The 27,942-nt window shown below is 39.2% G+C and overlaps 1 protein-coding gene across 3 annotated transcripts in view; it reads right to left on the bottom strand.

Annotated features, from left to right (window-relative positions):
• Positions 1–1,312: 1,312 nt before the first annotated feature.
• CRK (CRK proto-oncogene, adaptor protein) overlaps positions 1,313–27,942 on the bottom strand; it is a 56,879-nt gene continuing 30,249 nt past the window's right edge. For 2 of the 3 annotated variants that reach the window (XM_044993947.1, XM_044993946.1), the window contains exons 2-3: positions 21,659–22,194; positions 1,313–3,657 (exon numbers count right to left, since the gene is read on the bottom strand). In XM_044993947.1, coding sequence (XP_044849882.1) covers positions 3,520–3,657; positions 21,659–22,194 — 674 coding nt within the window. In that variant the 3' untranslated portion in view covers positions 1,313–3,519. The remainder of the gene's footprint in view (positions 3,658–21,658; positions 22,195–27,942) is intronic. The other variant, XM_044993948.1, reaches the window with a different exon arrangement.

Genomic DNA, 27,942 nt, shown 5'->3' with positions numbered 1-27,942 from the left:
CATTAGAAAATAAATGAAAAACTTGCAAAGACAGCTGCTCCAAAATTATACCAACCCAATTTTTTGACTATATTTTTTTATTTATTTCACATACTATGAACATATACATTACATGCTACAAAAAATAAAAAAGTAGATTTTAACTGTCAAGAAAGTGTATAGTGTTATAATACAATGGCACGTTCATATATTTTTACTTCAAATTGGTTTGTTTAGCATCTTTCCCCCAAAACCATTAAGAACCTGAAGTGTTTTTACTCAAATGATTAGAAATATTTGCATTAACAAATACAATTGAAACAGATTAACCAGATCATATATTAGTATAAAAGTCTGGGTTTTACAGAAATGAAATATACATTAAAAAAACATAGCAGCCAAGTTGTACTTCGTTTAGTGTGATATAACGTGTAAATGCACTAGGAGAACACAGTGTAGTTGAGCGTTCTACTTTTCATGGTGTATTTCTAGAAACCATTAGTATTCTCGTTCTAGCACCTGCCTATGCACAATAAACCCAAACACTGACAGAGACAACTAAAACTTGTATGACTTCTAACATTCTTACTAATGAGTTTGGGTTTTTGGAGGGTAGGGGGGTGTGCAAAAGAGGGAACAAAGGCCACAAGACGATTCCATCTACATATTTATGAATTATTTAGTTTTATCTATCCTGCTTTAAGACATTGGTGAGATAGGTTTAATCAGTATCTTGTACAAATGCCATCTTATCCTGTAGGCCTGTATCTGATGAACAAACATATTTAATCTGAAAACTTAGTAATTAGTATAGTGGGGGCTGAGAAAATCTGTTTCACAAGAACTTATGCTTCTAGAATAACAGCAGGTATTAAGACTTTTGTAGGGATGATTGTTTTTCTGCTCTGCCAAAGTCTATAATAAAAGTAAAGTATTTGCAATTATATGGTCTTCACAAAAACATAGCTACATAATAATACATTTGTATTTTTAGTTTAAATGAATGTATAGGGCATTTATTTAGCAATTACAATTTCCTTATATCCCCTCCATATTAAAAAATAACCTGCATACCAAAATCACATTTTCTTAAAGACACTTTACCTACAAAAAGTTGGGGAATGGAATCTTGTAGACATGACTATGGATATGCAGGATGATTAAATTATGATTGGAAGAATCAGCTGAAGTTGACTAAATTGTATTGCCTTACTGAGAATATTGAACGTCTTTCCTTTATTTGCAGCAAAGAATCCTGTGGCACCTTATAGACTAACAGACGTTTTGCAGCATGAGCTTTCGTGGGTGAATGCCCACTTCGTCGGATGCATCCGACGAAGTGGGCATTCACCCACGAAAGCTCATGCTGCAAAACGTCTGTTAGTCTATAAGGTGCCACAGGATTCTTTGCTGCTTTTACAGAACCAGACTAACACAGCTACCTCTCTGATACTTTCCTTTATTTATGCTTCTTTTGTGATATGTGAAGAAAAATATATGCATCTATCAGCAATTAATCTATATGTATAGATATCGTATTTAGAGACTGCCTGTATCAAGTATTCAATTCCTGTAGGTAGCAAGGTCGGGGAAAAAAGTATGACTTAGATGTAAAGAAACGAACATTTTACCAGCCCATTATTAGTTTATCTTTAAGCATTTTTAAGCACATTCAGCACTAACTTAGAAGCACAGTATCAATTCAAATTAGATTAGAAATGCCGTCACTTAATTACTTCTGTCCGTCAAGTAATTAGCACAAAAATAGATGAGTTGTAAGTTTTCTACAGAGGGTTTAGTAGTACTTTTTAAAAAAATCAGTTAGGATTTCTCTATGGTAATCTGTCCCCACTACCTGAAAATTGAACAGACATACTGATCAATTAGTTCTAACATAAAGCAACTATGTAACAGATAAAGGAAAAGTATTACTGTTTCCAGTATGTAATAGTTTTTAGGTAAAATTTAATAGTATTCTATTTTATGGGAACCATGCCTCTCAGCAGTAGCCTCTGTGGTGGGAACTAGCCCTTGAAGCATTTACAACTGTTCAGAGACATTCTAGTGGTATTTAACTACTTGTACATGTCCAAGGTGTTTCAATTTTATACCATTTAGAAAAATCCTGTTTACAATGTAGCCACAAAAGATACAAAATAACTTTGAATATATTGGTCACTAGATTGCTGTATTTGGAGAACTTAATTTAAGATACAGGCAATGGATAGTTACCTCATTGTTTTAATTTACAAACCTTACTGTATCCATTCTGATTTTAATGTTAAAGAAAATCAGATAAGGATTAGTAGAAAAAGTTGAATATTCAAGTAGTGCATAATATAACCTAGCCAATGCACTGATTTTTATCATTTGCTATGAAGTAGTATACTCTATTATGCCTTTTTATAATCAGTCCAGAAGCACACAAGTATTTCTATTAGTTTATTACAAATAAAATCTTCTCATGAATTCACTATCAAATGCTTTACAGATGGAAACAAGCAGAGCAGTCCAAAAAGTTATTTTAAAATAAAGGTAATGTTTAGTTTTGTTAGTTCAAGATATTTGACACTGATTTACTCTAGCCAATGACTAAGACTATTCACTAAGGATAAAGGAGTTATGAAATTGTCCCAATGTAATTTAATTTTCTCTCTTACAACTGGCTAATGTGCTCTGTGTCACTTTTTCAGAGCAATGCTGCATATTTTATTACACTTATGAATCAAATACTACCTTGAAGCTATGTATTAATGAGTAAAGTGCTATGCACACATTTGTCAGCACTGGTATGGAGGTCTACAATTCCTTAAAACACGTATTTGTCGGTAAAAAATATCAGGATGTGTTAATATAACATCTCAACTTGAAGTTAAATTAGCTACTAGCAAAGTTTGAAGCAACAGTACTGAAGAAACCAATCTCTAGTGTCCTCAAACTCATCTGAAGACGTGGAGGAAGATTTGATTTCTTATTTACTATTGAAGTGTTAGATATCTGTAAGTCACAAAGCTATCCCAATGTATGTTCTACATCTAAAAAGATTATTTGCATGGTGCAAAACATTATGTAGACTTGTTAGGGCAAAGAAAGTTAGAACGAAAACAAAGGCAAAAGCTCCAGAATTAACTGTTTGTGAAATTCCTACCCATATGTTGAATTTTCTAAGGTTGATTTGCATTGCCCGTGGAAGCAGCAACATAAGCAATGGGACTTGAGAAACCTAAAAACTCTAATCAACAGATGTATTGCTGCTTTCTCCACCTGCTGCTGCAGGTAAGGTACGGTATGCTCTGTACATGAACATATGCAGGCATTACAACCTACAATCATGTACTAGTTCTGCCACTTGACACACAGGTTATCTAGTTTCGTACCCTGAATAAGGAAAGGTGGTGTTCTGTCCCGGGGGTTGCAGGTATCAGAATGCTTGTATAAGTAATACTCCTTTCGACATCTGTAGGAACACAGTCTAAATGGCAGCTGCAGTGAAACACAGACAGATTGTTCCCATCTGTAAGCAAAACTGTTGAGCCACACTCAGCTGAAGTCCTCATCAGGATTCTGTTGGTCCAGCAAGCGGACATGCGTGAATGGAAAGTGACCACGTTTACCATTACACTCTCCTTCCCATTGACCACTCACATTAATCTTTGTGACCTTGACCAGCTCACCGACCTGCAGGACAGGAACAAGTAAATGGTTATTACATAGTGCAGAAGAGTATTTAATTCCTTGTTAACCTCATTTTGGTAATGTTTACACTTGTACTCTTCAATTAAAAATGCTTACTTGCTGTCTCAAATAGTCAATCTTTGGCAGAACAGCCTAATCCAAATTATTAAACTCTTGAAGAAAGCAGAAGAGCAGAGAGAGAAATGCAGCAATGTGTGGATAGAACACTACCTACAATATAGAGTCTGCAACCCTGCACCAGTCTCTTTCAGTGTGTTCTTGTGGCTTGACAAATCAGCCCTCCTTTTGTGGTAAATTAATTATTGCTGAACTAACACTAGATGCTTGCGTTTCTCCTGGGTGGGACCAATAACTGAACATTACTATGTTGGAAACATAACAGCTGTTTAAAAGAGAGACATCTCAAATACAACTGAAAGGTTGAGCAAAATATTTAAAGAAATAATAGGTCAGATACAACAGCCCCGCTCAGTGTCAACAATTCCTCAAAGGAGTGTTGCAAGACCCTGAGCACAGAAATAAGTGATAATGGTAGCTATAAGAGTATAGTGGTGAAATTCTCTGGTTTGGGAGAGCAAGTTAAAGGTATTACATGTTAGTAATAATAGTAATAAACAGCAGCATTTAGAGCATCTTCCATATGACTGAGCACTTCACAAACATTAAGACTTGATCAGTTGTATGGCAAGCATTATCCCCATTTGACAGACAGGAAAAATACCGAGACCTATTAGGTGACTTGCCCAAAGTCATACAGTAAGTTGGTATAAATGTCAGACTACATTCTAGGTCTATATTTTACCACATTCCAAAATTAATCACACTTTAAAAAGTTCAGTGTTTGAACAAGTCATTTCCTTAGTATTTTACTTTAAGTGTTGCTCAATTAATATTAGAGAGATAAGGTGAGTGAGGTAATATCTTTAATTGGACCAACTTCCTTGTGACCTTTACCAGCTCACCAACCTGCAGGACAGAAAAGTATCTGATTCCTTGTTACGCTCGTTTTGGTACTGTTCATGCTGGTACTTTTCTATGAAAAGTACTTACTTGCAGTCTCAAACAGCTCTAAAGCGTGTCTCTCACACCAACAGAAGTTGTTCCTTGTCTCTCTAATATCCCGGGACTGACACGGCTACACCTACACTGCAGATCAATAAATATAGCAGATACTTGATTACATAGAAAAATCTATAATTAGAAGAATGTAAGTTGATTCCAAAGTTAAACCCTCAAGAGTTAGGTAACGCCAAATGTAAGGCTGCTTGTGGAACTTTATTTCTGCTCACTTGTGCATAGACATTATGACAGTCTTTTAAATTAAATGATTGCCAGCACATAATTTTTTCCTCAGTACTCACCTAATTCAGTACACTGGATGGATGATTCTCAGAGAATGGGGTAGATGTTTAAGACGAGAAGGAACCTTTAAAATTATCCAGTCTGACTGCTACATGTGGACCTATGTCCTATTTATTGCATATCATCCAAATGCCACACTGAATATGTCGTTATTAATTTACTCATGGGCTCATCTATGGTGCTTATCATCATATCTGAGTGTCACAAACAATAATTAATTTATCTTCATAACTGCTCTGTAAGACAGAATATCAATATTCCCAATTGACAGACAGGAAATCAAGGTACAGGGAGATAAAGACAAGAATTTGCAAGTCTCCACTAATTTTGTGTGTCCTGGTAATTAGGGATAATTTTTTAGAGCAATTGGAATTGTTATAACAGCTTATATGTTCAGAACACTGTACAGATATTAACTAATTAATAGGGCTGTCAAGCGATTAAAAAAATCTCAATTGTACTGTTAAACAATAATAGAATACCATTTATTTAAATGTTTTTGGATGTTTCTACATTTTCAAATATATTAATTTCAATTACAACACAGAAAACAGTGTATAGTGCTCACTTTATATTTATTTTTATTACAAATATTTGCACTGTAAAAAACAAAAGAAATAGTACATTTCAATTCATCTGATACAAATACTGTAGTGCAATCTCTTTATCATGGAAGTTGAACTTACAAATGTAGAATTATGTACAAAAAATAAACTGCATTCAAAAATAAAACAACGTAAAACTTTAGAACCTACAAGTCCACTCAGTCCTACTTCAGCAAATAGCTCAGACAAACAGGTTTGGTTACAATTTGCAGGAGATAATGCTGCATACGTCTTGTTTACAATGTCACCTGAAAGTGAGAACAGGTGTTCGCATGGCATTGTTATAGCCAGCAACGCAAGATATATATGTGCCAGATGCGCTAAAGATTCATATGTCCCTTCATGCTTCAACCACCATTCCAGAAGACATGCGTCCGTACTGATGACAGGTTCTGCTTGATAACCATCCACAGCAGAGTGGACTGACACCTATTAATTTTCATCATCTGAATCAGATGCCACCAGCAGAAGGTTGATTTTCTTTTTTGGTGATTCAGGTTCTGTAGTTTCCGCATCGGAGTGTTGCTCCTTTAAGACATCTGAAAGCATTCTCCACACCTCGTCCCTCTCAGATTCTGGAAGGCACTTCAGATTCTTAAATCTTGGGTACAGTGCTGTAGCTATCTTTAGAAATCCCACATTGGTACCTTTGTGTTTTGTCAGATCTGCAGCAAAAGTAGTCTTAACATGAACAACATGTGCTGAGTCGTCATCTGAGACTGCTATAACACGAAATATATGGCAGAATGTGGGTAAAACAGAACAGGACACATACAATTCTCCCCCAAGGAATTCAGTCACAAATTTAATTAATGCATTATTTTTTTTAACAAAAGCAAAGAATCCTGTGGCACCTTATAGACAAACAGACGTTTTGCAGCATGAGCTTTCGTGGGTGAATACCCACTTCTTCGGATGTATTCACCCACGAAAGCTCATGCTGCAAAACGTCTGTTAGTCTATAAGGTGCCACAGGATTCTTTGCTGCTTTTACAGATCCAGACTAACACAGCTATCCCTCTGATATTTTTTTTAACAAGCATCATCAGCATGGAAGCATGTCCTCTGGAATGGAGGCCAAAGCATGAAGGGACATATGAATGGCAAGTAAATACCTTGCAATGCCAGCTACAAAAGTGTCATGCAAATGCCTGTTCTCACTTTCAGGTGACATTGTAAATAAGAAGCAGGCAGCAGTATCTCCCGTAAATGTCAACAAACTTGTTTGTCTTAGCAACTGGCTGAACAAGAAGTAGGACTGGGGACTTGTAGGCTCTAAGTTTTACATTGTTTTGTTTTTGCGTGCAGTTATGTAACAATAAAAAAATCTACATTTGTAAGTTACACTTTCACGGTAAAGAGATTGCACTATAGTACTTGTATAAGGTGAATTGAAAAATACTATTTATTTTGTTTTATCTTTTTACAGTGGAAAATATTTGTAATAAAAATATAAAGTGAGCCCTGTACACTTTGTATTCTGTGTTGTAACAGAAATCAATATATTTGAAAATATAGAAAAACATCCAAAATATTTAATAAATTTCAGTTGGTATTCTATTGTTTAACAGTGCAATTAATCACGATTTTTTAAATTGCGGGGTTTTTTTTTGTTAATTGTGAGTTAACTGCGATCAACTGACAGCCCTATTAATTAATCTTCTACAACCCTGAGTATCAGATGCGCAAGCATATTTATCCCCATTTTACAGATGGGAAAATAGAAAGAAAAAGACAGACAACCTTGACCAAGGTGTCACAGTGATATCAGTGGCAGAGACTCAGGACCTCCTGACTTTCAACTCTGTGCTCACGTCTCCAAATCAATTTACTACCAGAGTTTTTGAGTATCTAGAGCTTCCATGTATTTCAGCTGCAGTTGTTGAGCATTCAGCCATTCTGAAAATCACTGTGTAAGTGTCTCCAGTTAGACTCAGAAAATGAGTAATACACTCCGTCCAAAAAATTCTGGTAAATTGACTTGACCACCATCACAGTGGAAGTCTGTGGCTGAGGGAGCAATAGAACTATGTTCTCCTGGGTGGCATTAATCTACCTTGTATCATTCTTCCTGCAGTCCCCTGCATCAAACTTTTTTAGAGCAAGTGAAACTGGGAGCCATGTGCCACAGGCTACACAACTCTAATTAATTCCCTCAGCACTGCCCAGACAACCTGAAGTCTGGCATTTCCTAGTAACACTGCTTGACTTTGCAACCTAAACAATTTTAATCTGATTTTTTGTATGTGATTTCTTAGATTTTTGTTTTGGCCATTCTTCTCTTTTTAAAAAGGGCATAACCAAGTTCTATTATATGCAACTCACAAATCCTACCCCCCAATCCCCAAAAAATATCATGCATCAGCAGTAGGGTTTGAGCACAAAGACTACAGCACTGTTGAACATGCTTTACAAATGCTAGATTAGTGCTATTTAACACTTTAGCCAAGCACTAATATTTGGCACACTGACAGACAGTGTCAGTAAATGGCCGAAATTTGGGTCTGGTTTCTACTTGCACTTGTGTAGTCTGTGGGTATGTCTACACAGCATTTTGGAGCCTGCCCACACAACAAAGTCTCACAACCTGGGTTGACAGATTTGGGTGAGCAGGGCTCATGACAGCACTCTGAAACTAGCTTTATAGACAGCACTCTGAAGTTGCAGCTCAGGCTCTGAACCCTAGGGAGAGAATGGGCTGAAGAGACCAACCCACAATTAAAAAGTGCTGTCTATATAGCTAGTTTTAGAGCACTAGTCAACCCAGACTGAGAGGCTCACTCTCATGGGCAGGGTTCCAGAATGCTATGTAGACATACCCTGTAAGGGTTTGCTCAATAAAAAAGGTTGTGAAGGACACAGCATTGTTACTACCAGTTGGTAAAATTAGATTAGCATTAATGGTCTTCTGATTCCCTGTACAGTTTGTTTTCCTGTGAGCCAGAGGTAATTTGACTGTGTAAGTACAGAAGCCATGGCAGTATGTAGATAGACATGGATGATCCACTTGGCTGTGTTCTATCCAGAGTTTTTAGTCTGTGTGTGCACTACTAATGTGAAAAACCAGGACAGTGCATGCACAGTGACATGTGAGTTGAAGGGGTTTAGCAGCAAACCAAAAACAAGCTGTACCTTGAGAAGCACAGACAGGCAATGGCCAGTTTTCAACAGCTTATAAGTCTGTCTAATGTGAACAGATTTTCATGAGGCCAACAAAAGCCATCTCCTTACCCCCAAGACTATCTTCCTGCCAAATTTAAGTTTGCTCCAACCCATGGTTGTATTAGAGTTCTTTAGATAAAAACTGTAAGATTATTATTTTGAAATAATGGAAAGCTTTAGGTACCCTACAAAAAGGGTTGCTGTTGCTTCCCCTATAACCAACCCTGGATATTTTTCTACTTCATATAATTAGTGACAGAATACCTATGTTTGGGAGTTCAAATACTCCTGAACAGCCAAAGGTGGTTAATATTTTTTTCCTTCAATCTTTCATCAATTATCTGCTAATAAATTATTAAGCTATGAATACTTAACTAACACAGCTTACAAATTTTTTGACCTAGAGGAATATATCTTGGCCAAGTTTACTAGCTCTGTAGCTAAGCCAAAATTCAGTGAGCCAGGCACTCTGAATCTATGAGAACAGATTTGGACTCATGATATCTGCAAAAGTTCTCTACCAATAAGGCTGCTTTAAAGTGATGCTTTGTCATCACAGCCTTGACAAAGGGGATTGAATTCTCCATTGAAATTACCTTGCCATGGGTACTTTTTATTTAAGGCAAGTTTATTTAAGCTCTCCTAATGGCAATCCTTATCAAAATTAGTCCCAGGACTAACAGTAAATAGGAAGTTGTTTCTAGACCAAGCCAATTTTGAAATAGTACTTATTCATTTTTTTTTATAAAAAAGTCAGAAATTAAACTATCCCCTTTTTCAAAGTCCAGCTTCTACAAATTTCCTTGTCTGATTGAACTGTCTACAGGACAACTGAACCATCAAATAAGTCAGACAAAATTTATTGCTCTTTAGGGAATGCCGAGGGCACAGCAGATGCAACAGTGCTAGATTTTGTATTACTTAATGTTGTGCCACATATGCACATGGTGGTTTATAGAAGAGAGAAAGATGGAATTCATGCCTCCCCTGGAGATTACAATCTATATTTAAATTAAAATGAGATCAGAGGAAAAAGGACTAGGAGTGCATGAACAGAAATAATATGACCATTTGGCCACAGAGGCACCTTGAGGATTTTGTTGTTGTTTTATTTTTGTAATGTGACTAATAAAGAAGTTTCCATGAAAAGCACATTTGGAAAAAAATCCACTGATCTATTTGCCACAGGCAAACAGGAAGCTTTCCATGACCAATCAGGGCTCCTAACTCAATTGCTGTAGAATTTAAGTTTAAGAATTATATATGTCTCTTTGCTGCTTCTATAGCAGTCAAGGCACTAGAACTGTGGCACCTGGACTTGCTGGTGGGCCACCTTCAACTCTTTAGTAGCAGCCTCTTGCTGTTCGGTATCTCATGTTTTTCAAGCCCCGGATGTAATTGTAAGGCTTTAGTTACATTGTCTTGGCTAAGAACACTCAGGTGAATTAAAATTGGCTTAAAAGACTTGACAATGAAAAGCACTGAATTGGGAAATGGGAAACAGAAGAGAGTGTGCATCTAGTGAGATGCCATACTGATCAAAATTAGAACTGGATTTATTTAACTACTTAATTAAATGATCCAGAAGAGGAGGTAAACAGCATACTGCTGCAATTTAAAGATATGAAACTGAAAGGAGTTGAACACCAGAGAGGTCAGAGAATAATAAGGGACCTAGTGATTAGAAACAGGGTAAAAGCAAAAAGATTAATTTTGGAAAAATGCAGTTAGGGAAAAAAAATCTGAACCCCCTAATTAGCAGGAATCTAGAAAAACAATAATATTGACCAACACCTAGAAATGACAGTGCATAGCAAATTGCACAAGGGTTTACAGTGTAATATGGCTGGGAGAGGGGGCAAGAGTCCAGAGGAATGAGCCAAAGCTATTGAGCATGTGGAAACATTGATCCAATTTGCTTGCCCTCCACATAGATCAACACAGTTCACTTACAACTTTTGTCAGATGAAGTGCATACGCAGGCAAACAGAGTACTGATACTAAGAAATCCACTTTGAGTCCATCCATTAACAGCACAAAGACTTCTCACAATAAAAGCAGAGAACATATTCCTCCATCATCACCACAGCATAAACCATGGCCAGCACAGCTATCCTGTATAGTGAATTGCCTAATTAACCCAGACTGAATAATCCCAACATCAAAGGAAAGAGCACTGATCATACTTTACAGAAAAGAGCAACCAAATATGAGAGGAATTCATTATTAAAGAAGAAAACTTTAAACCAAACCAGAGTGCATTAGTCATTTAACCATCTGTGTGGAGTATGATCAAAACCTGAGAAATATGTGAGCCACCAGTATAAAACAGATCCATGTCCTGCACTCCCATTCTGCCTAGTGAATGCAATAAAGAATGCTGCCCACTTCTAATGAAAATCAAAACACACTTTCCACAGAAAAGCAAGCCTACAAACATTGCTGAAAAATGAAATATTCTGCCTAGCCCTCAGGAAGCTAATACTATTAATATGTATTATTTGTATTGCAAAAGTGTCAAATCACAGCCTCATTGTGTTAGGTCATGTATAAACACTGAGTTTATAATCTAGGTATAAAATGAGAATAGCTGGTTCCATAATAGTAGATGAAGGAAACCTCTCAATTTCTAGTCAAAATCATGAAGAGATAAGACAACTGAACTCCAACAATATGCAATAATGTCAACATCCAGAATGCCTTGCACACATGCCATCTCTGGATCCACATGCTGAACCTGATTGTTGGTTTAGAAGTGGGCATGGTACATAAATGGTTTTGCTTTCCTGTTCTTACTGCCAGCATCTCCTAAAAAGGCAAAACAAGGCTGATGAGATGGTAGAACAATATAACCACTTGTTGACCAAAACAGATATGTTGGCCCCAATTTGGCAAGCACGAGACAACAGGTGGATGCAACAATGCCAGACACAGAAAATCTCAATTGCTAGTAAAAATCATTGATAGATTAGACACAACCAGACTCCAAGAGCATGCAACATCTGCCAACATCCTGGATTCATTGCAATTAGGCTTCAGACTAGGATACAGCCCTAATAGCATTAAATGATGACCTATGACAATGAATACAGGGGGAGATTTTCAAAGGCACAAATGGTGGTTGCTGGTCAGATTTACAAAGGTATTTAGGCACCTAACATTGCAGACAGGCATCTAGTGGGATTTATTGGAGTGTCTAGTCATATTATGCAACCAACCTCAGTATTCTAAATCCTACTAGATGCCTGTCTGCATCATTAGGTGCCTAAATACCTTTGTAAATCTGGGGTTAGGTGGCCTAACTTCAAATGACTTTGAATAGGAGTTAGGGACCTAACTTTTATTTGTGCCTTTGAAACTCTCCTCCAGTGACCATAGGTCAACATTCATATACTTAGTCTTTAATGCATCTTTCAGGACAGTTGACCATAAGGTGCTGGTGACCACCATGCATGGTGGCAGACAGTACAGAATTACATATTCTCTAACAGGACCCAGAGTAGTAATGCCAAAACCTTCACCTCATGAGGCCCACAAGGATCTTTCCTCTCCTCTCTCCCCCCAAGGATTTCTCCTCTCTTCCCACCCAATATCTACATAAGAGTTGAAGAGGCAAAATATCATGTGCCTCATTACCAGCAATATGCTGGTGACATTCAGCTGTATGTCATTTTCCATAGAAGCAGCCAATGCTATGACTAGGATATCATAACATCTTCAAGAGATCAGTTTACGTTGGTCTTACCTGAGTTTAGTTTAAGCAATAGTAGTTAGGGAAAGGGGAAAATGTTTCAGAGAACTAACCAAGACGCTGATCTTCCCCTTCCCCAGAAAGCATCTAACCCCTATTCATCAAAATGGTACAAAGCCTCAAGTCCTGATCAGCTCATCACTAGCTCAAGATACCCATGAGGTATCAGTGGTGAAATATGCCTATTTCTACCTTCAGCTGGCTAGTAGAACTTCACACCTACCTCCTAGATGATGATCTGGCCAAAATGATCCATGTATTCATCACCTCCAGACTGAAATGCCACAACACACTATGAGGCAGATACAGTACGTTAACGCTGCTTTCATTAGCAAATGACATTTTTCCAGAACAGCCGCTGAGAGCTTTAAAGCTCCTTTGCCATCTAATGCTGCCATTCCATCTGGGACATTTCAAGTTACTTTATGTATAACTTTGTCTGGGAATAGTGTTCCACCAGTTATAAGCCCTGATACCAGACAGTTCTATCAGTCTTTCACCATTCTGATTTTAGAAACCAAGTTCAAGCTTGCCCATTGCTTTATCCACTCTGTCATCATCATCCCCAATGTTGACACTAAAATCCACCATTATTAAGCAAATGTCATGCTTGGGAATATTGTCAGAGTTTGTTGGCAACTGTAGAAATGATCATTGATCTTACTGTAGTTGTCTGTTGGTGCATAACACTGTATAATTGTCATACTCGTATCATGTTTGAAACATAATCTGCTGTTAATCAGCTCCCACTCTCTCTGATTCTTCTGCTTTGGAAGTCATAGTTAATGCTATTCCTGAGCGCTAACCATCTTGCCTTCCTGATTACACTGACATTTTAAAAAATGTTTTTTATCAGCTCTTGGCCATTGAGATTAATTTGCTTCAAGAATTTCAAAATTGTGTGTCCCCATTTCTTTCATCACCTGCACAGCTTTTGTTGTTTCATCCATTGTTGTAATGTTCCAGAAACCTACTTTCAGTTTATTTTGCCTTTAATATAACAAAGGTTTTACCAATGTGTTATAACCAAGTGTTTCCATAGATTACAATATTTTCTCTGATAAGGTTAAATCTTCTGTTTTAGATGTGACAGTGTACGCAAATTTCAAAAGGGATAATTGGAAATGAAGTGAGAGTGCTGAAGAGAGACAATTCAGAGCCCACCACACTGGAACAGAGGTGGTTTGCATCTCTCCTACCCTGGGACTGCAGGTTAGGGTAGCCCAGTGGTTCTCAACCAGGAGTACGCGTACCTGGTGGGGTACACAGAGGTATTCCAGGAGAAACATCAACTCTTCTAGATATTTGCCTAGTTTTACAACAGGTTACATAAAAAGCACTAGAGAACACAGTACAAACTAAAATTTCATACAGAGAAAATGAGACAGTAAGTAATTTTTCAGTAATGGTGTGCTGTAACCCTTTCATATTGTTATATCTGCTTTTGTAACTCAGCAGTATTTAAGTGAGGTGAAACTTGGTGTGCACAAGACAAATCAGACTCCTGAAAGGGGTACAGTAGTCTGGAAAGGTTGAGAACCACTGGGGTAGCCTTGAAGACATTGCAGCATCTGGTGGTGAATGAAGGACTAGAAGCACCGGGAAACAGATGGAGCAAAGGGCCACCCTCAGCCATGCCCCCCACTTTGACCTCCTGCCACTACTAGTGCACTCTCTGCACTGGGGGAGGCATGGAGACAATGGAGCCAGCTCTGAGCTTGTCAGAGTCCCACTGCACTGGAAGTATTCTCAAGGGGCTTTATGGCTGCTTTGCAATCCCTCTGTGCTGGCATAACCTGAAAAAAGGGGCTGTGGGACACCAGTAAATACAGATCAATAATTAAATTCTAGGTAAAATATACTACAAAACAGATAATTTGGTTTGTAAGTTTTTATATTATAAATCTTGCAGAATAACTAGCAATTTATCTTGGTACTTCCCCTGCCCCCAGAAGTCTCCCCTGGCCCATTCCTCCCAAGATTGTACAATATATGAAAATGAAAAAGCCTCTTTAGTGCATTGTTATATATTTTAAAAAGCTACCAGAGTCAGTAAAGAAAGAATTATGGTTCCCAAAGCAAATTTAACTTGTCCCTCTGGCACATATGGAGTACTACTGTACACAGTTAAGAAAAATAGTTGTTCTGGTTTCGACACCTTCAATGAAGGTTATCAAAAGGGGAGATTTCTATATTTTAGTATTCTTTGTCACTGTTTCACTATCTCCATTTAGTGAATGGAGCTGTCTCATTTGGATGTGACCTATCAGTAATACTTCCAATCTCTTTAGATTGATAAAGCAAAGTAAGATTGAAAAAAATCTTCACCTCATTGGAAAACAGGCATAATCAGTTTCCAAGGTATTACAATAGCTTTTAATTTTTTTTTTTTAAGTTAAATTGTTAACTCTCAACCAATCAAAGTTAGAGCTTCTTAAATCAGTTTCAAAACTTGGCATTCCAATGCTTTGTTTCAAACATTTGACAAAGTCTGGTAATGCACAAAATAAGACAGGTTAATTTAAATGCTCTGTTTTGCTCAGACGCCCTTAAAGAACGGTTTTACAGAGAGTTTATCTATCCCATTAGTGGAGAATTGGGAAACATTTATTTTTATGAAAGAATATGTGCAACTCAGTTTTCCCTCTCACCTTGTATTGTTCACTGCTGGGTGTAAAGAGGTTAATTTCCTTCTTGAAACAAGACAAGCAATGCAGTAACTGAAGGGAAGTCACTGAACAGGAATGAACTATTAGGAACCTATGTCTCTAAGGGTAATTACTACACATCTCTAGACAGGTAAACAAGTTTGCAGAAGTACTGCACCTTGGGGGAAACTGCATATACTGGTTTTGACCCAGTTCAGGAGGCCAAGAAGACAAAGAAATGAGAACTGTATTTAGTGGTCAGTCTGCTATGAGTGGGCGGCGGGAGGTATCACTCATTGGATCCGAGATCTAACATGAAACTGTAACCAACTGGAGCAAACCTTGCTGAAATGGTTTGATGGGTTTTGAAACATACCAGGGTCCCCATGTGGCAGACTGCTGACACCTAGTAAGACTGGAATATATACAAGCTGTTTTTTGTTTTCGAGACATGTTTTCTCTAAATAAATACTTTGCTTCATGAAGTCTGGTTGGCCACTGATTAACCCTGTCACAGCCCATGGGAGGTAGCAGGAAAGTAGTTGCTGAACTTAAGTCAGACTTGCTAAAGCAGTGCTTCTCAAACTTTTATACTGGTGCAATCCTCTGAGTACGACCCCCCCTTATACATTAAAAACACTTTAATATATTTATCACCATTATAAATGCTGGAGGCAAAACAGGGTTTGGGGTGGAGGCTGACAGCTTGTGACCTCCCCATGTAATAACCTTGCGATTCCCCTGATGGGTCCCGATCCACAGTTTGAGAACCACTGTGCTAAAGTGATCATAGTGAGCTGTAGGAGGAAATTGCAGCCTAAATCTCTTGTCTGGAGGGAGAAGAATGCAGGTTCCTGCTGCAAAAAAGCTAACGACTAGAGGCCTGAGAATAGTATCCTCAAGGAGGCCACAAGGTCAGAGGTGCAGTTACCCCAGAACTTTAACACCATCTTCATTACACCAGCTGTAGCTGTTACATTTTTACAGCAAAACCCTGGCATTTACCACATAATGATCTCCACTGACCCAAATATAATGAGAGTTACACAGAGTCCCACTAGCGCTGCATACAGGATCTATACAAGGCACACCCTTTGTAACAAAGTAATGATGAAGAGGGGATGAAGGTATTTCAGGATCATTTACATCGTTAGTGAGATTCTAAACCTTCATTTCCTTAACTATGTTTGAAAGTGAACATTTATGCATATCAACATCGCTTTAATTTTACAACATCTGATACGTATACTAGATCTTTCTTCCAATATTCAGTATATGCTTTGTCAGGGTATCATTTCCTCCAGAAAGCAGCTCTTTTCTTGGGCTTTTCTAAAATACACTATTTTTAATCTTATGGAGGCAGTACAAAAGTGCTATTCATAGTCTGGATCACAAATAGAGGGCTTGAAAAAGCCACTTGCCTGGGGCAAGCAGAAAATTTTCCCAGGCAGCACTGTCAGCCTCTGCAGAATCAAAGCTTTCATTAAAAAAATTAGTCTCTTGCCCTTACGGCTATGTGGAAATTTTTCGAAACATTAATTGAATATAAGTCAATGGAGTGCACAGAGTAGGTGTATGACCAGGGTAGGGTACAGATGCACAAATAGTGTACAATGTATACTGTAGAGAAAAGAGAAAGATTTAAGGAAATGAGAGGAATATGGTACTAAGAGACAGAGGGGGGAAGAGATCAAGACAAATATTTGGGAGGAGGTAGAGTGCACAGGGTATAGGGAAAAGAAACACACAGTGGAGACAACTCAGTAAGATACACACTGATCTATTTGAGACAAAAAACATTGTATGGAGTGAAGCCAGGAAGGGGGTGGGGAGGGGGTGGGAGAGAAGATCTACCAGAGCAAAAGAAATGTAAGGGCAATTTTTTAAAAATCAGAATTGCCAATAATAGAGAAAAAACAAGAACTATACTATTTTTATTTCTTTAAATTGTGAGGGAAATGGCAGAATTGGTATTTTGCACCCTCATTGGTAGGGTCAGCCCTTGGGCTAATAGATGTTTCACAAATTTTTCAAGCCCTACATACATGATAGTTCAAATGTAAATAAAATAAACTAGATGAAGGTACTATAAAATGGATGCACAACTGGTTGAAAAACCATATTCAAAGAATAGTTATCAATGATTCGCTGTCAAACTGGGAGGATGCACAGGGGTTTGTCCTGGGTCCAGTACTATTCAGTATCCTCATTAATGACTTGGATAATGGAGTGAGAATATGCTTATAAAATTTGCCAATGACACCAAGCTGGGAGAGGTTAGAACTTGGAAGTACTTTGGAGGACAGGATTAGAATTCAAAATGACCATGACAAATTGGAGAATTGGTCTGAAATCAACATGATAATATTCCGTATAGATAAATGCAAAGTACTACACTGAGGAAGTAAAAAATTAATGCACAAATACAAAATGGGGAACAACTGGCTAGTCAACAGTATTGCTGAAAAGGATCAGGGGGTTAAAATGGATTACAAATTGAATATGAGCCAACAATCTGATGAAAATTCTGGGGTGTATTAACAAAAGAGTTGTATATAAGACATGGGAAGTATTTGTCCTACTACACTCAGCACAGGTGAGGGCTCCGACGGAGTACTGTGTCCAGTTTTAGGTACTATGTTTGAGGAAAGGTGTGCACAAACTGGAGAGAGTCTAGAGGAGAACTACAAATATAATCAAAGGTTTAAAAAACCTGACCTATGAGGAAAGGTTAAAAAAACTGGGCATGTGTTAGTCTTGAGAAAAGACAACTGAGGAAGGACCAGTCTTCAAATATGTCAAGGGCTGCTCTAAAGAGGACAGTGATCGTTTTCCATGTCCACCGAAAGGTAGTAGGACAACAAGTAACAAGCTTAATTTGCAGCAATGAAGATTTAGATCAGATATTAGGAAAAGCTTTCTAAATAAGGACAGTTAAGCATTGGACTAGGTTACCAAGGGAGGTTGTGCAATTCCCACCATTCAAGGTTTATAAGAACAGGTTAGAAAAACCCCTGTCAGGGATGGTCTAGGTATACTTGGTCCTGGCTCAGCATGTGTGCAGACTAGATGATCTCTGGAGATCCCTTCCAGCTCTACATTTCTAGGAGTCTATGAAAAAGGGAAAAGGGAATCGAATCTTAGTTAAATCCTTAACTTGTTAAGCACAATCAGTGTAATCCCCACCCCACATTTTAAACAGCTGAGTCTCTAGGGGGTACCTACTTGAATGGGGTACTCACCCATGCTTGCCTGGAAGGGGTTAATGTAGGATAAAAAGGGGGCCAATTAACCAGACAGGCCACAGCTGAGGGGAATCAGGCATTTTAGTAATTCCCTGACCCATAGGTGCTGGAACTAGGGGTGTTGGGGGTGCTGCTGCACCCCCTGGCTTGATGTAGTCTTCATTATATACAGGGTTTACAGTTTGGTTCAATGGCTCTCAGCACCCCCACTATACAAATTGTTCCAACACCCCTACATTGACTGAATAATGAGGGAGCTCAGCTGAGGAGGAACGAGTGGTCTGGATTTATAAAGTTGGCAGCCGAGGGGGGCTGCAGGGAAGTAGCCTACAGTCACTCCATGGGAGGAAGGAACTTTGGGGTTGACAAACCCAGAGGAGGAAGAGCCAGAAGGTTAGGAAAGGCCCAGGGAAGAGGCAGTAAGGTCCAGAAAGGAACAGACCTTACCTGGTGATTAGAGGATCTCTGAGCTGGAACTTGGAGTAGGGGGGCAGACCCAAGTTCCCCTACCAGCTACTGGGGAAGTGGCACTGGCTGGACAGTGAATGGGAAGACTGCCTGTGCCCGTTCACAAGAAGAGACTTTGATAATCCAGAAGGGGAGGACACATCTGACTTGGCCAGAGGGCTGAGCCATGAACACATAAGCATCTTGCCTTGCTGAGAGCCAGGAAGACAAGGCAGGGTGTGTGGTGAGAGATGGAAGAGGCACTGGACCTAGAATCAGCTAATCTCCAGAGTGACCCAGCGGAGGCACAGTAGCGATGAGCAGACCCTGTGACACTATGACTTCATGGCTTTAGTTAGGAAAGAAGATTGCAGCAGTTCTCAAACTTTAGGTCGGGACCCCAAAGTGGGTTGCAACCCCATTTTAATGGGGTTCCCAGGGCTGGTTTTAGACATGCTGGCCAAAGCCCAAGCCACACCGCCCAGGGCCAAAGCCGAAGCCCAAAGGCTTCAGCTCCAGGTGGTTGGGCTTAGGTTACATGCCCCCCCCTTGCCTGAAGCCCTTGGGCTTCAGCTTTGCCCCCTGCCCAAGGCAGTGGGGCTCAGGCGAGCTCAGGCTTCGATCCTCTCCCCTGGGGTCATTTAGTAATTTTTGTTGTCAAAAGGGAGGTCGCAGTGCAATGAAGTTTGAGAACCCCTGTGCTAGTAGTATTCTCTAAAGGCATTTGGAACAGGGGAGAAAAGGTCTCAGTGGAATTTCACTTCCTTACAAACTGTGGCAGACTGATAGGTCATTTATCATGAAGGGATGAGTGTCCAATCCCATGAATTCAACTACTGGAAGACCTGGCCAAGGCACCTGCAGGTAATTTGCCCCTTATAAATGGACTGCACAAGACAACCTACATTTCCAATGCTTTCTAAGGGAAAATAAATACGGGATTGAAAGTATTTATTTTCCCTTAGAAAGCATTGGAAATGTAGGTTGGCAATCAACACAGCAGCTTTCTGTTACCGTACATTTAATTATAACATACATTTTCTTAATTCTTTATAAAGGTTACTTACAAGCTTTAACTTTGCACTGGAATTTTCTGTTAAATGTGAACTAAACCTAAAGAGGGAAGTCCAAAAATGTGTGCCAACTGTACCCACTAATAAGGCTGCTAGAGATATTGGAGGATATGGTGTCACTCAACACATAATTTAAAATTTCACTGAACTTTGGACAAAAAACAAAAACAGCTGCTCTTTTTGGTTTGCTAGAGATGCCACAAAATCAATATCGGAGCTCGTGTACATCTGGTACCTATGATATCCTATAATGCATCATTCTGGGCCATCTCCAGTCAAGCTAGAAAAGTAAACAATTTTAGGGCTTTATGAAATTCTAAAAAATAAAAACTATGTGCTGAGTGTCCCTCAAAAGCCTGGAAAAATTGTTTGTGTGTTAATTCTAGGGCACATTTCTTGATTTACTCAGATTTTTATTTTAGCTTTCCATTTCACCTTTAAAGCATAAATGCAATAGCATATATAGTAACAAGTTACATGCGTGCACCCTGGTTACAATATCTTTAGGAAACAAAGTTTTGGATTTTCCAGGTTATACATCTATAATCTGATTAACACCACATTACTTCTGATGTTGCTATGACAGCATTATTAATAATGTTGTAATTATGTACAGCGTCCACATCACTGAGGTATTTAGGTACATTTTAACAAGATAAAACTAAATTATCACAAGAATGGGGAGCGCTTCCTCTGTGCCTCCTCACAGAAACTGTCTCAGCTTCCCTGAAAGAACCCAAGATGGTGGACACAGGAAGCAGATTAAATAAAGAAAATCCAGAGATTGTAGTTAAAGGAAAGCCTAGATAAAGAGATGCATTTTACATGCCACCCTGAGAGGAAAGCCTACCACTGAGAATGCCCTGCTCCCAATTCCCTCAAGCTTCACTTTAAGGATATCTAGTTGAAATGTGCCATAGAGTACTCCTATTTCCTTGGCATCTCATTTTAAAAGAAAAAAGAAAAGAATGCATGTATGACTATTTGAATGTACAATCAAAAAATGATTCAGCGCTTTAAGGAAAAGTGGTGATGCATCAAGAAGCATCCTGCATCCACTCGTCCCAATGCTTTCCACGTGTAGAGTTACCAGACCACATGAAACACAGGGAGGTATTGAAAGAGCAATCACCTAAAAGGTGCTCTTATTTCAGTGTGTGATGTTCCAGATAAACCACATGCATGCATGATCAGCACCATCTCAGTGTGTTATTAAAGGAGATCATACATGAATCCTGCCACAGAACCATTTGTATTATTAAATTGGAGATGTGGGAGAGAAGTCAGCATGCCCACTTAGGAATGGAAAGAGACTGTGCCCAAGTATCCAAACTAACCAGTTTATGAACTCTTAACTTTGTTATTGGAAAAAAACCTCAGAAGCATGAAGTGAATAAGAAGAATGTGGATGGGGAAGCGTTGCTATATTAGTAATGCTTTTAGTGAAATAGGTTATTTGTTCAGTGAATACAATACCCTAAACATTTTATAATATAAATTATCAGAACCTTCTCTAGTCTAATAGGTTTAAAATAAAGTCTCCACCCAAATCATTAAACTAGTTATTAGTTTTACATCAAGAGTAATATTACAATGCTTTCTCCCACTCAGCATTCCTACAAAGGCTATGTGTTTGAAAGGGAAATCCCTTGAACAAATCTCTTCTTTCTAATTTTTGCCCATTATGTACCTCCAAAGCCAAGGCTGTCTTGTCGTAGGCATTAGGGACTCGCTTCTGGATAACCCGGGCATAAATAGGGCCATTCTGAAGGTTAGGGAGCGGAGTGTTGATGCTGGGTTGGGCATAGGGCCCTGGCTCCGGCCCTCCCAGTGGCTGTGGGTGGGAACTATCCTGGTTACCTCCAATCAGAGTAGATACTGAAGCAGAGGAAGGTCTATACTTCTCCACGTAAGGAACAGGTATCATTCCCCTCTTTCCATCGCTGTCTTCTGCATTCCACCATTGCTCTTCAGGCTTATCCCGGATTCTCAGTATGTCTCCTTTCTTAAATGGAAGATCTTCCTCATCATTTCCATTAAAGTCAAAGAGAGCTCGCACATATTCAGCTTCTTCCTGCCTCAATATAACTCCACTATTCTGCTTGGATTTGGAAACAGGTTCTATCAAGGTTGTAGTGTCCAAATAATGTATTTTGTAGAATTCCAGTAAAGATGGTAATGAATCAAACTCTTGGTCACCTATTCGGAATCTGGAGGGATTCAACCCTAAAAGAAAATGGCAGCACATTATTAAAGAGAATATAATAAAAATGTGACAAGTTGAAATTTAATCTCAACGAAAATTATTGAAGTTTACAGATGAATAATTTGATGCAGAATTAGGCACTATACTTCAGGGTAATGTTGTTCATTGTATCTAACCTAGTTAGTGATTTGTATATATGCATACATGGAAGAAAACTGAAGTTTGATTTGTTAGAATAGTGAAGTGAACAGTATCCTGTAACTTCCAGAATGGGGAGGTAGAGTGTGTGGATTTTATTCAGATGGAATGGGATCTTATTTTTAGAAGTGAAGTTTGTCAAACTAGGAAGGTGGGGTTAGGCAGACTAGAACAAAATTTTAGCAGTGAGCCAGTTATGCTATAGTTAAGATTAAGACCAGCTTTCTGTCAAAGCTCAACTCTAAGTGCTTGACTCCTGTAAAATTTAATGACCACTTAACACTGTTTTATACCACCTAAACGCTTGCACGCAGGATGCCACCTAAACCTATACTTTCCCTTACCCATCTTTAAATCCACAGACTGCTCTCATATCCCTTCTTACTATTGACCAGACCCATGGAAAGTCAACCCCATAGCCCTGCCACTGACATACCCTACACACCTCTCCATTGAAATGATGCAGACTGGAATCTCAAGTTACACATTCGCCTCTTTCATTTGATCCTACGCATGGGGGCATAGAGCCAGATACCCATATATCAAAATCACACCTCTGCATTCCTCAAACAAATCCACAGATCTCCTTATATCGCAAATGCACCTCTAACAATCGGCCCCACCTATTGCTTCCACTATTCAGTACCTCTATATCTAGAACACTGAAAGCAAGTGGCCTGCACGTAGACAATTGCCAAGGGCTCTTTCCAGCTCCAGAGGGGCAGAGGTACGGTTGCATGGGCACTTACCTTAACTTCGTATTTCCTTGTTTTCACAAGTTTGAGTTTTGCTGAACTTGATGTTCTGTGTTAATGAAGATTTTTACTATTTAATAAGTATCTGATTTTCACTCCCAAGTTTATTCTGAAGGAAGTGAAGGAGTTTTGTTTCTTGTGTGTGTCTTCGACCTACCACATCTATAAACTCAGCGACATTCAGCTTTTCACTTGGGACGGTACAGGATTTTAATTTCCAAAGTATAAGACATCTGTGTATTTCATATAGAATGCATTTTAGGTACAAGCCCAAGATAAAGAAGGAACAGTGCAGTTTTTTTAGCCCTCTACTTTCACAGCATCACCGTCCTGAATGTTAAATCAAGAGAGCAACGTTGCAGTTATAGTTAGTGTGTTTTTTGACCAACTACTAGTAACTAAGGCCTTGTCTACACTGCCACTTTACAGTGCTGCAACTTTCTCGCTCAGGGGTGTGAAAAAACCCCACATCCCTGAGCGCTACAAATTTCAGCGCTGTACAGTGGCAGTGGAGACAAGGCCTTAGTGTGTTTTTTTTATAGTGCTAGGAGAGCTCTCTCCCAGCGCTGGTACCGCGACTACACAGCCACATTAAAGCACTGCCGCGGCAGCCTTTTAACATTGCTAGTGAAGACATGTGAAGATGGTGTTTGAAGACGGATACTAAACACTACAATGAGTTTTTAGCAGCTTGGCTTTGGAGCAAACACAAATGAGGCTATTCTTCCTTTAAGTGTATTTTTTTTTATCAAAGTCAAACACCTATACAAATCAATGTAGCAATATAAATTTCCAAAACATGTGCAACAAGTGCATTAATCTTTTACTTCTAATTTCTCTTAGCATAAGTCACCTTCTTCATATTTGTCAAATGGCAGGTGAGTTATAAACCATCATATCAAATGCATCAACAGATATCCCACACTACTATACATTATGAATGATATACAAGTGATGAATTGCCAATCTTGGTTTCAGTCGTCCAGCTGTCTATTTCTCTTTTTTCCTGGTTTTATGTTCTTCAATTTATTTGGAAAACAATAAGTCTGATATTCCATATATTGTATAACCAGTTGTTGTGGGAGAAATGGAGACAAAGAGATTCACACTTCAACAAGTAATGATGAGGGGTAACGAAGGAGAAACAGTCATACTTCAAGATCTTAGTCTTGTCCATTTTCCTTCTATCAAAAAAGAGTTGCTTACCTTGTAAATCTGTTTCTCCAAAGAGGATCTCTAACAGAACTCTTGCTCATGGGCCTTAGTTCTTTAGTGCAAGGCTAGAAGAACTCCCCCTAACTCTTAACACATTTTTGACCATCAAGGGCAGCATTACCAGGGTGGATCATTGGCTCAGGCTGACTTCCTGAATATTCCAAGTAGTTCCTTCAACTGAGCAGGAGATAATGCTCCCAGAAAGAAAAGCTGATTCAAGATGATCAACTAGCAAAAAATACTATCAGAGAAAAAGTATATAATAAAATACCTCTCAGAATTATGGGATGAGGTGTTTGTGATGAGAGGATTCACCTAGATAATATCTTGAGAGAAGCAAAATTATAAGGTACACTCAATCAGTCCAGGATTCACATTCCAGCAGACTAAGAAGCCCAAGAGGTGTCCACAAGGAAATGTAAGCAAATGAGCAAAAAGAACATGACCAATGCCAATAGGGCAGAGAAAGAGGAAAGAATGAATTAAGATACCTCTCAAAACGCCTACATAATATATAATCGTAAGTATAAATTAGCTAACTGAAAGTAAGGAACATCCTATAACAAAAAAAACCTTTTTTGGTGGGGTGGGTGGTGAGAGTTTAGCCTCCCTTACCTTATAACGGGGGAAAGAAGGGGACACACATGACTTTTTGGCCAGAGGGCCACATCTGGGTGCAGAAATTGTATGCAGGGCCATGAATGTAGGGCTGGGGCAGGAGGTTGGGAGGGGGTTTGTGCGGTGTGCAGGAAGGGGCTCGGGACAAGGGGTTGGGGTGCGGAAGGGGCTTGGGGTGTGGGCTCCAGCCCAGGGCACTTACCTCAAGCGGCTCCGGGGTACCAGCGGCGCGCAGCAGGGCTAAGGTAGGCTGCCTGCCCTGGCCCCATGCCGCTCCCAGAAGTGGTCAGTATGTCTGGCAGTGGCTCCTGGGGGTGGGGCGGGGCAGACGGCTCCGCCACGCACTGCCCTCACCTGCAGGAACCATCTGTGAAGCTCCCATTGGCCGTGGTTCCCCGTTCCCGGCCAATGGGAGCTGCAGGGGGTGGTGCCTGCAGGCGAGGACAGCGCAGAGCCCTCTACCCCTCTCTCCCTCAGGGGCCGCAGGGATGTGGTGCCGGCCGCTTCCGGGAGCTGCACGGGGCCAGGGCAGACAGGAAGCCTGCCTTGGCCCCACTGTGCCATGGGGCTGGCAATCCTGCGGACCAGATTGAAAACCCTGAGGGGCCAGATCCGGTACACAGGCCATAGTTTTCCCTCCCTGCCTTATAAACAAGGTCTGGAAAATAAAGAACCAAAAAAGAGGATTCCTTCTTGTGGCCACATTCAAGCAACAATGTTTTGTAAATGTGAGGAGAGAGGGCCATGTAGCTGCTTTGCAGATGTCTGTGATAATTTTTTTTAAATCTCCCTAGCAAGCTGTGATGGGAGCCCAGATATGCCGTTTTAATTTCAGGCCAACCAGGTCACAGCAGTATGAAGTACAATCAGGCATCCACTTCGACATGATCCTCTACGGTGTTGGTACCAAATGAAGCAAAAATTGTGTTGATTTTCTTATGGTTTTAGTCCTCCCAGGGACATTTTAAGATCAAACATATGGAGAAAGGTCTCTGTTGCATGGGCAGGCAGGTGTGGGAAGAATGTTGGCAGGCCAATAGGATCATTAGTGTGGAACTCCAATACCACACTGGAGAGAACTCTAACTCTGCAGCAACACCACTTTATCTCAGGAAAGACTGGTATAAGATAACTTGGCCATTAGACCAAAGTCATTGCCACCAGCAAAATGACTGCATGTAAAGAACTTAAGCTCACAGGAAATAAGTGATTCTAAAGAAACTTTGATAAGCTTTGTCAGGGCCACATTAATATCCCATGACCAAGGGCTTTTTAATGGGGGGTGGTGCTGAGAGATTTCTACTAAGGGACAATAAACTGAAATAGATGTGACAGATTGACAATATCCTAGATTATCCTGAACAAACCTTATGGAATTAAGATGAAATCTATTAATTAAGTTAAACCTCACTGAATTACAGTTAATATCTTTGGGGGACATTGTACTAAAAATGCGTTGTTAGGACATTGTACCTACCTTCTCTAGCAGGGAGTGGGGATGCTAATGTACTTTCCCTACATTATCAGCCTTGGAAGCCACCCACCCAGACAGATATGTGTATAGTAGTTTAAACTGGGACCAACAAAAAAAAGGGTGTGGAGATAAATAGTCTGTTTTTTAAATTGGCTCATGGGCTTCTTCCTGACCCAGCAAATGGACAGGACCCCTGGTCCACAGAGCGCTCCAATCCTTATGGCAGGGTTGGAAGGTCTGTGCCTGCCAGACTGCATGTTAGAGTTGTGTAGGTGTCTTTATAATTATTAATGTTTTCTCCTTAAGAATAAAGTAGGTTTGCATAGAAAGAACTGTGTAGAACTTTAAAAACTTCTGAAGTTATAAGTGTAGAACTTATAACTAAGGCTGTCAATTAATCGTAATTAACTCTCTCAACTAAAAAAATTAATCGCAATTTAAAAAAAATTAATCACGCTTAATCGCAGTTTTAATTACATTGTTAAGCAACAGAACACCAAGTTAAATTTATTACTTTTTTTGATGTTTTTCTATATTTTCAAATATATTGATTTGAATTACAACACAGAATACAAAGTGTACAATGCTCACTTTATATTATTTTTATTACTAATATTTGCACTCTAAAAATGATAAACAATTTTTTTTTAAATTCACCTCATGCAAGTACTGTAGTGCAATCTCTATTGTGAAAGTGCAAGTTACAAATGTAGAATTTTTTTGTTACATAACTTCACTCAAAAACAAAACAATGTAAAACTTTAGCACCCATGAATCCAGTCAGTCCTACTTCTCGTTCAGCCAATCATAAAGACAAAAGTTTGTTTACATATACAGGACATAATGCTGCCTGATTATTTACAATGTCATCTGAAAGTGAGAACAGGCATTCACATGGCACTTTTGTAGTCAGCATTGCAAGTTATTTACGTAAATTATTTATATGCTAAACATTCGTATTCCCCTGCATGCTTTGGCCACCATTCCAGAGGACATGCTTCCATGCTGATGATGCTCATTAAAAAAAAAAATTAATAAAATTTGTGACTGAACTCTTTCGGGGAGAATTGTATGTCTCCTGCTCTGTTTTACCTACATTCTGCCATATATTTCATGTTATAGCAGGTTCGGCTGATGACCCAGCATATGTTGTTTCTTTTAAGATAATTTTCACTGCAGATTTGACAGAACACAAAGAAGGTACCAATGTGAGATTTCTAAAGATAGTTATGGCACTCAACCCAAGGTCTAAGAATCTGAAGTGCCTTCCAAAATCTGAGAGGGACTAGGTGTGGAGCATGCTTTCAGAAGTTTTTAAAGAGCAACAGTCCAATGCGGAAACTACAGAACCCGAACCACCAAAAAAGAAAATCAACCTTCTGCTGGTGGCATCTGACTCAGACAATGAAAATGAACATGCATTGGTCCCACTGCTTTGGATTATTATCAAGCAGAACCAGTCATCAGCATGGATGCATGTTCTCTGGAATGGTGGTTGAAGCATGAAC

The sequence above is a fragment of the Mauremys mutica genome, chromosome 19 (assembly GCF_020497125.1).
Source record: "Mauremys mutica isolate MM-2020 ecotype Southern chromosome 19, ASM2049712v1, whole genome shotgun sequence".
In the NCBI taxonomy this organism is placed as follows: domain Eukaryota; kingdom Metazoa; phylum Chordata; order Testudines; family Geoemydidae; genus Mauremys; species Mauremys mutica.
The sequence above is the reverse complement of the archived record's forward strand: the minus strand, read 5'-3'. Positions and strand labels throughout refer to the sequence as shown.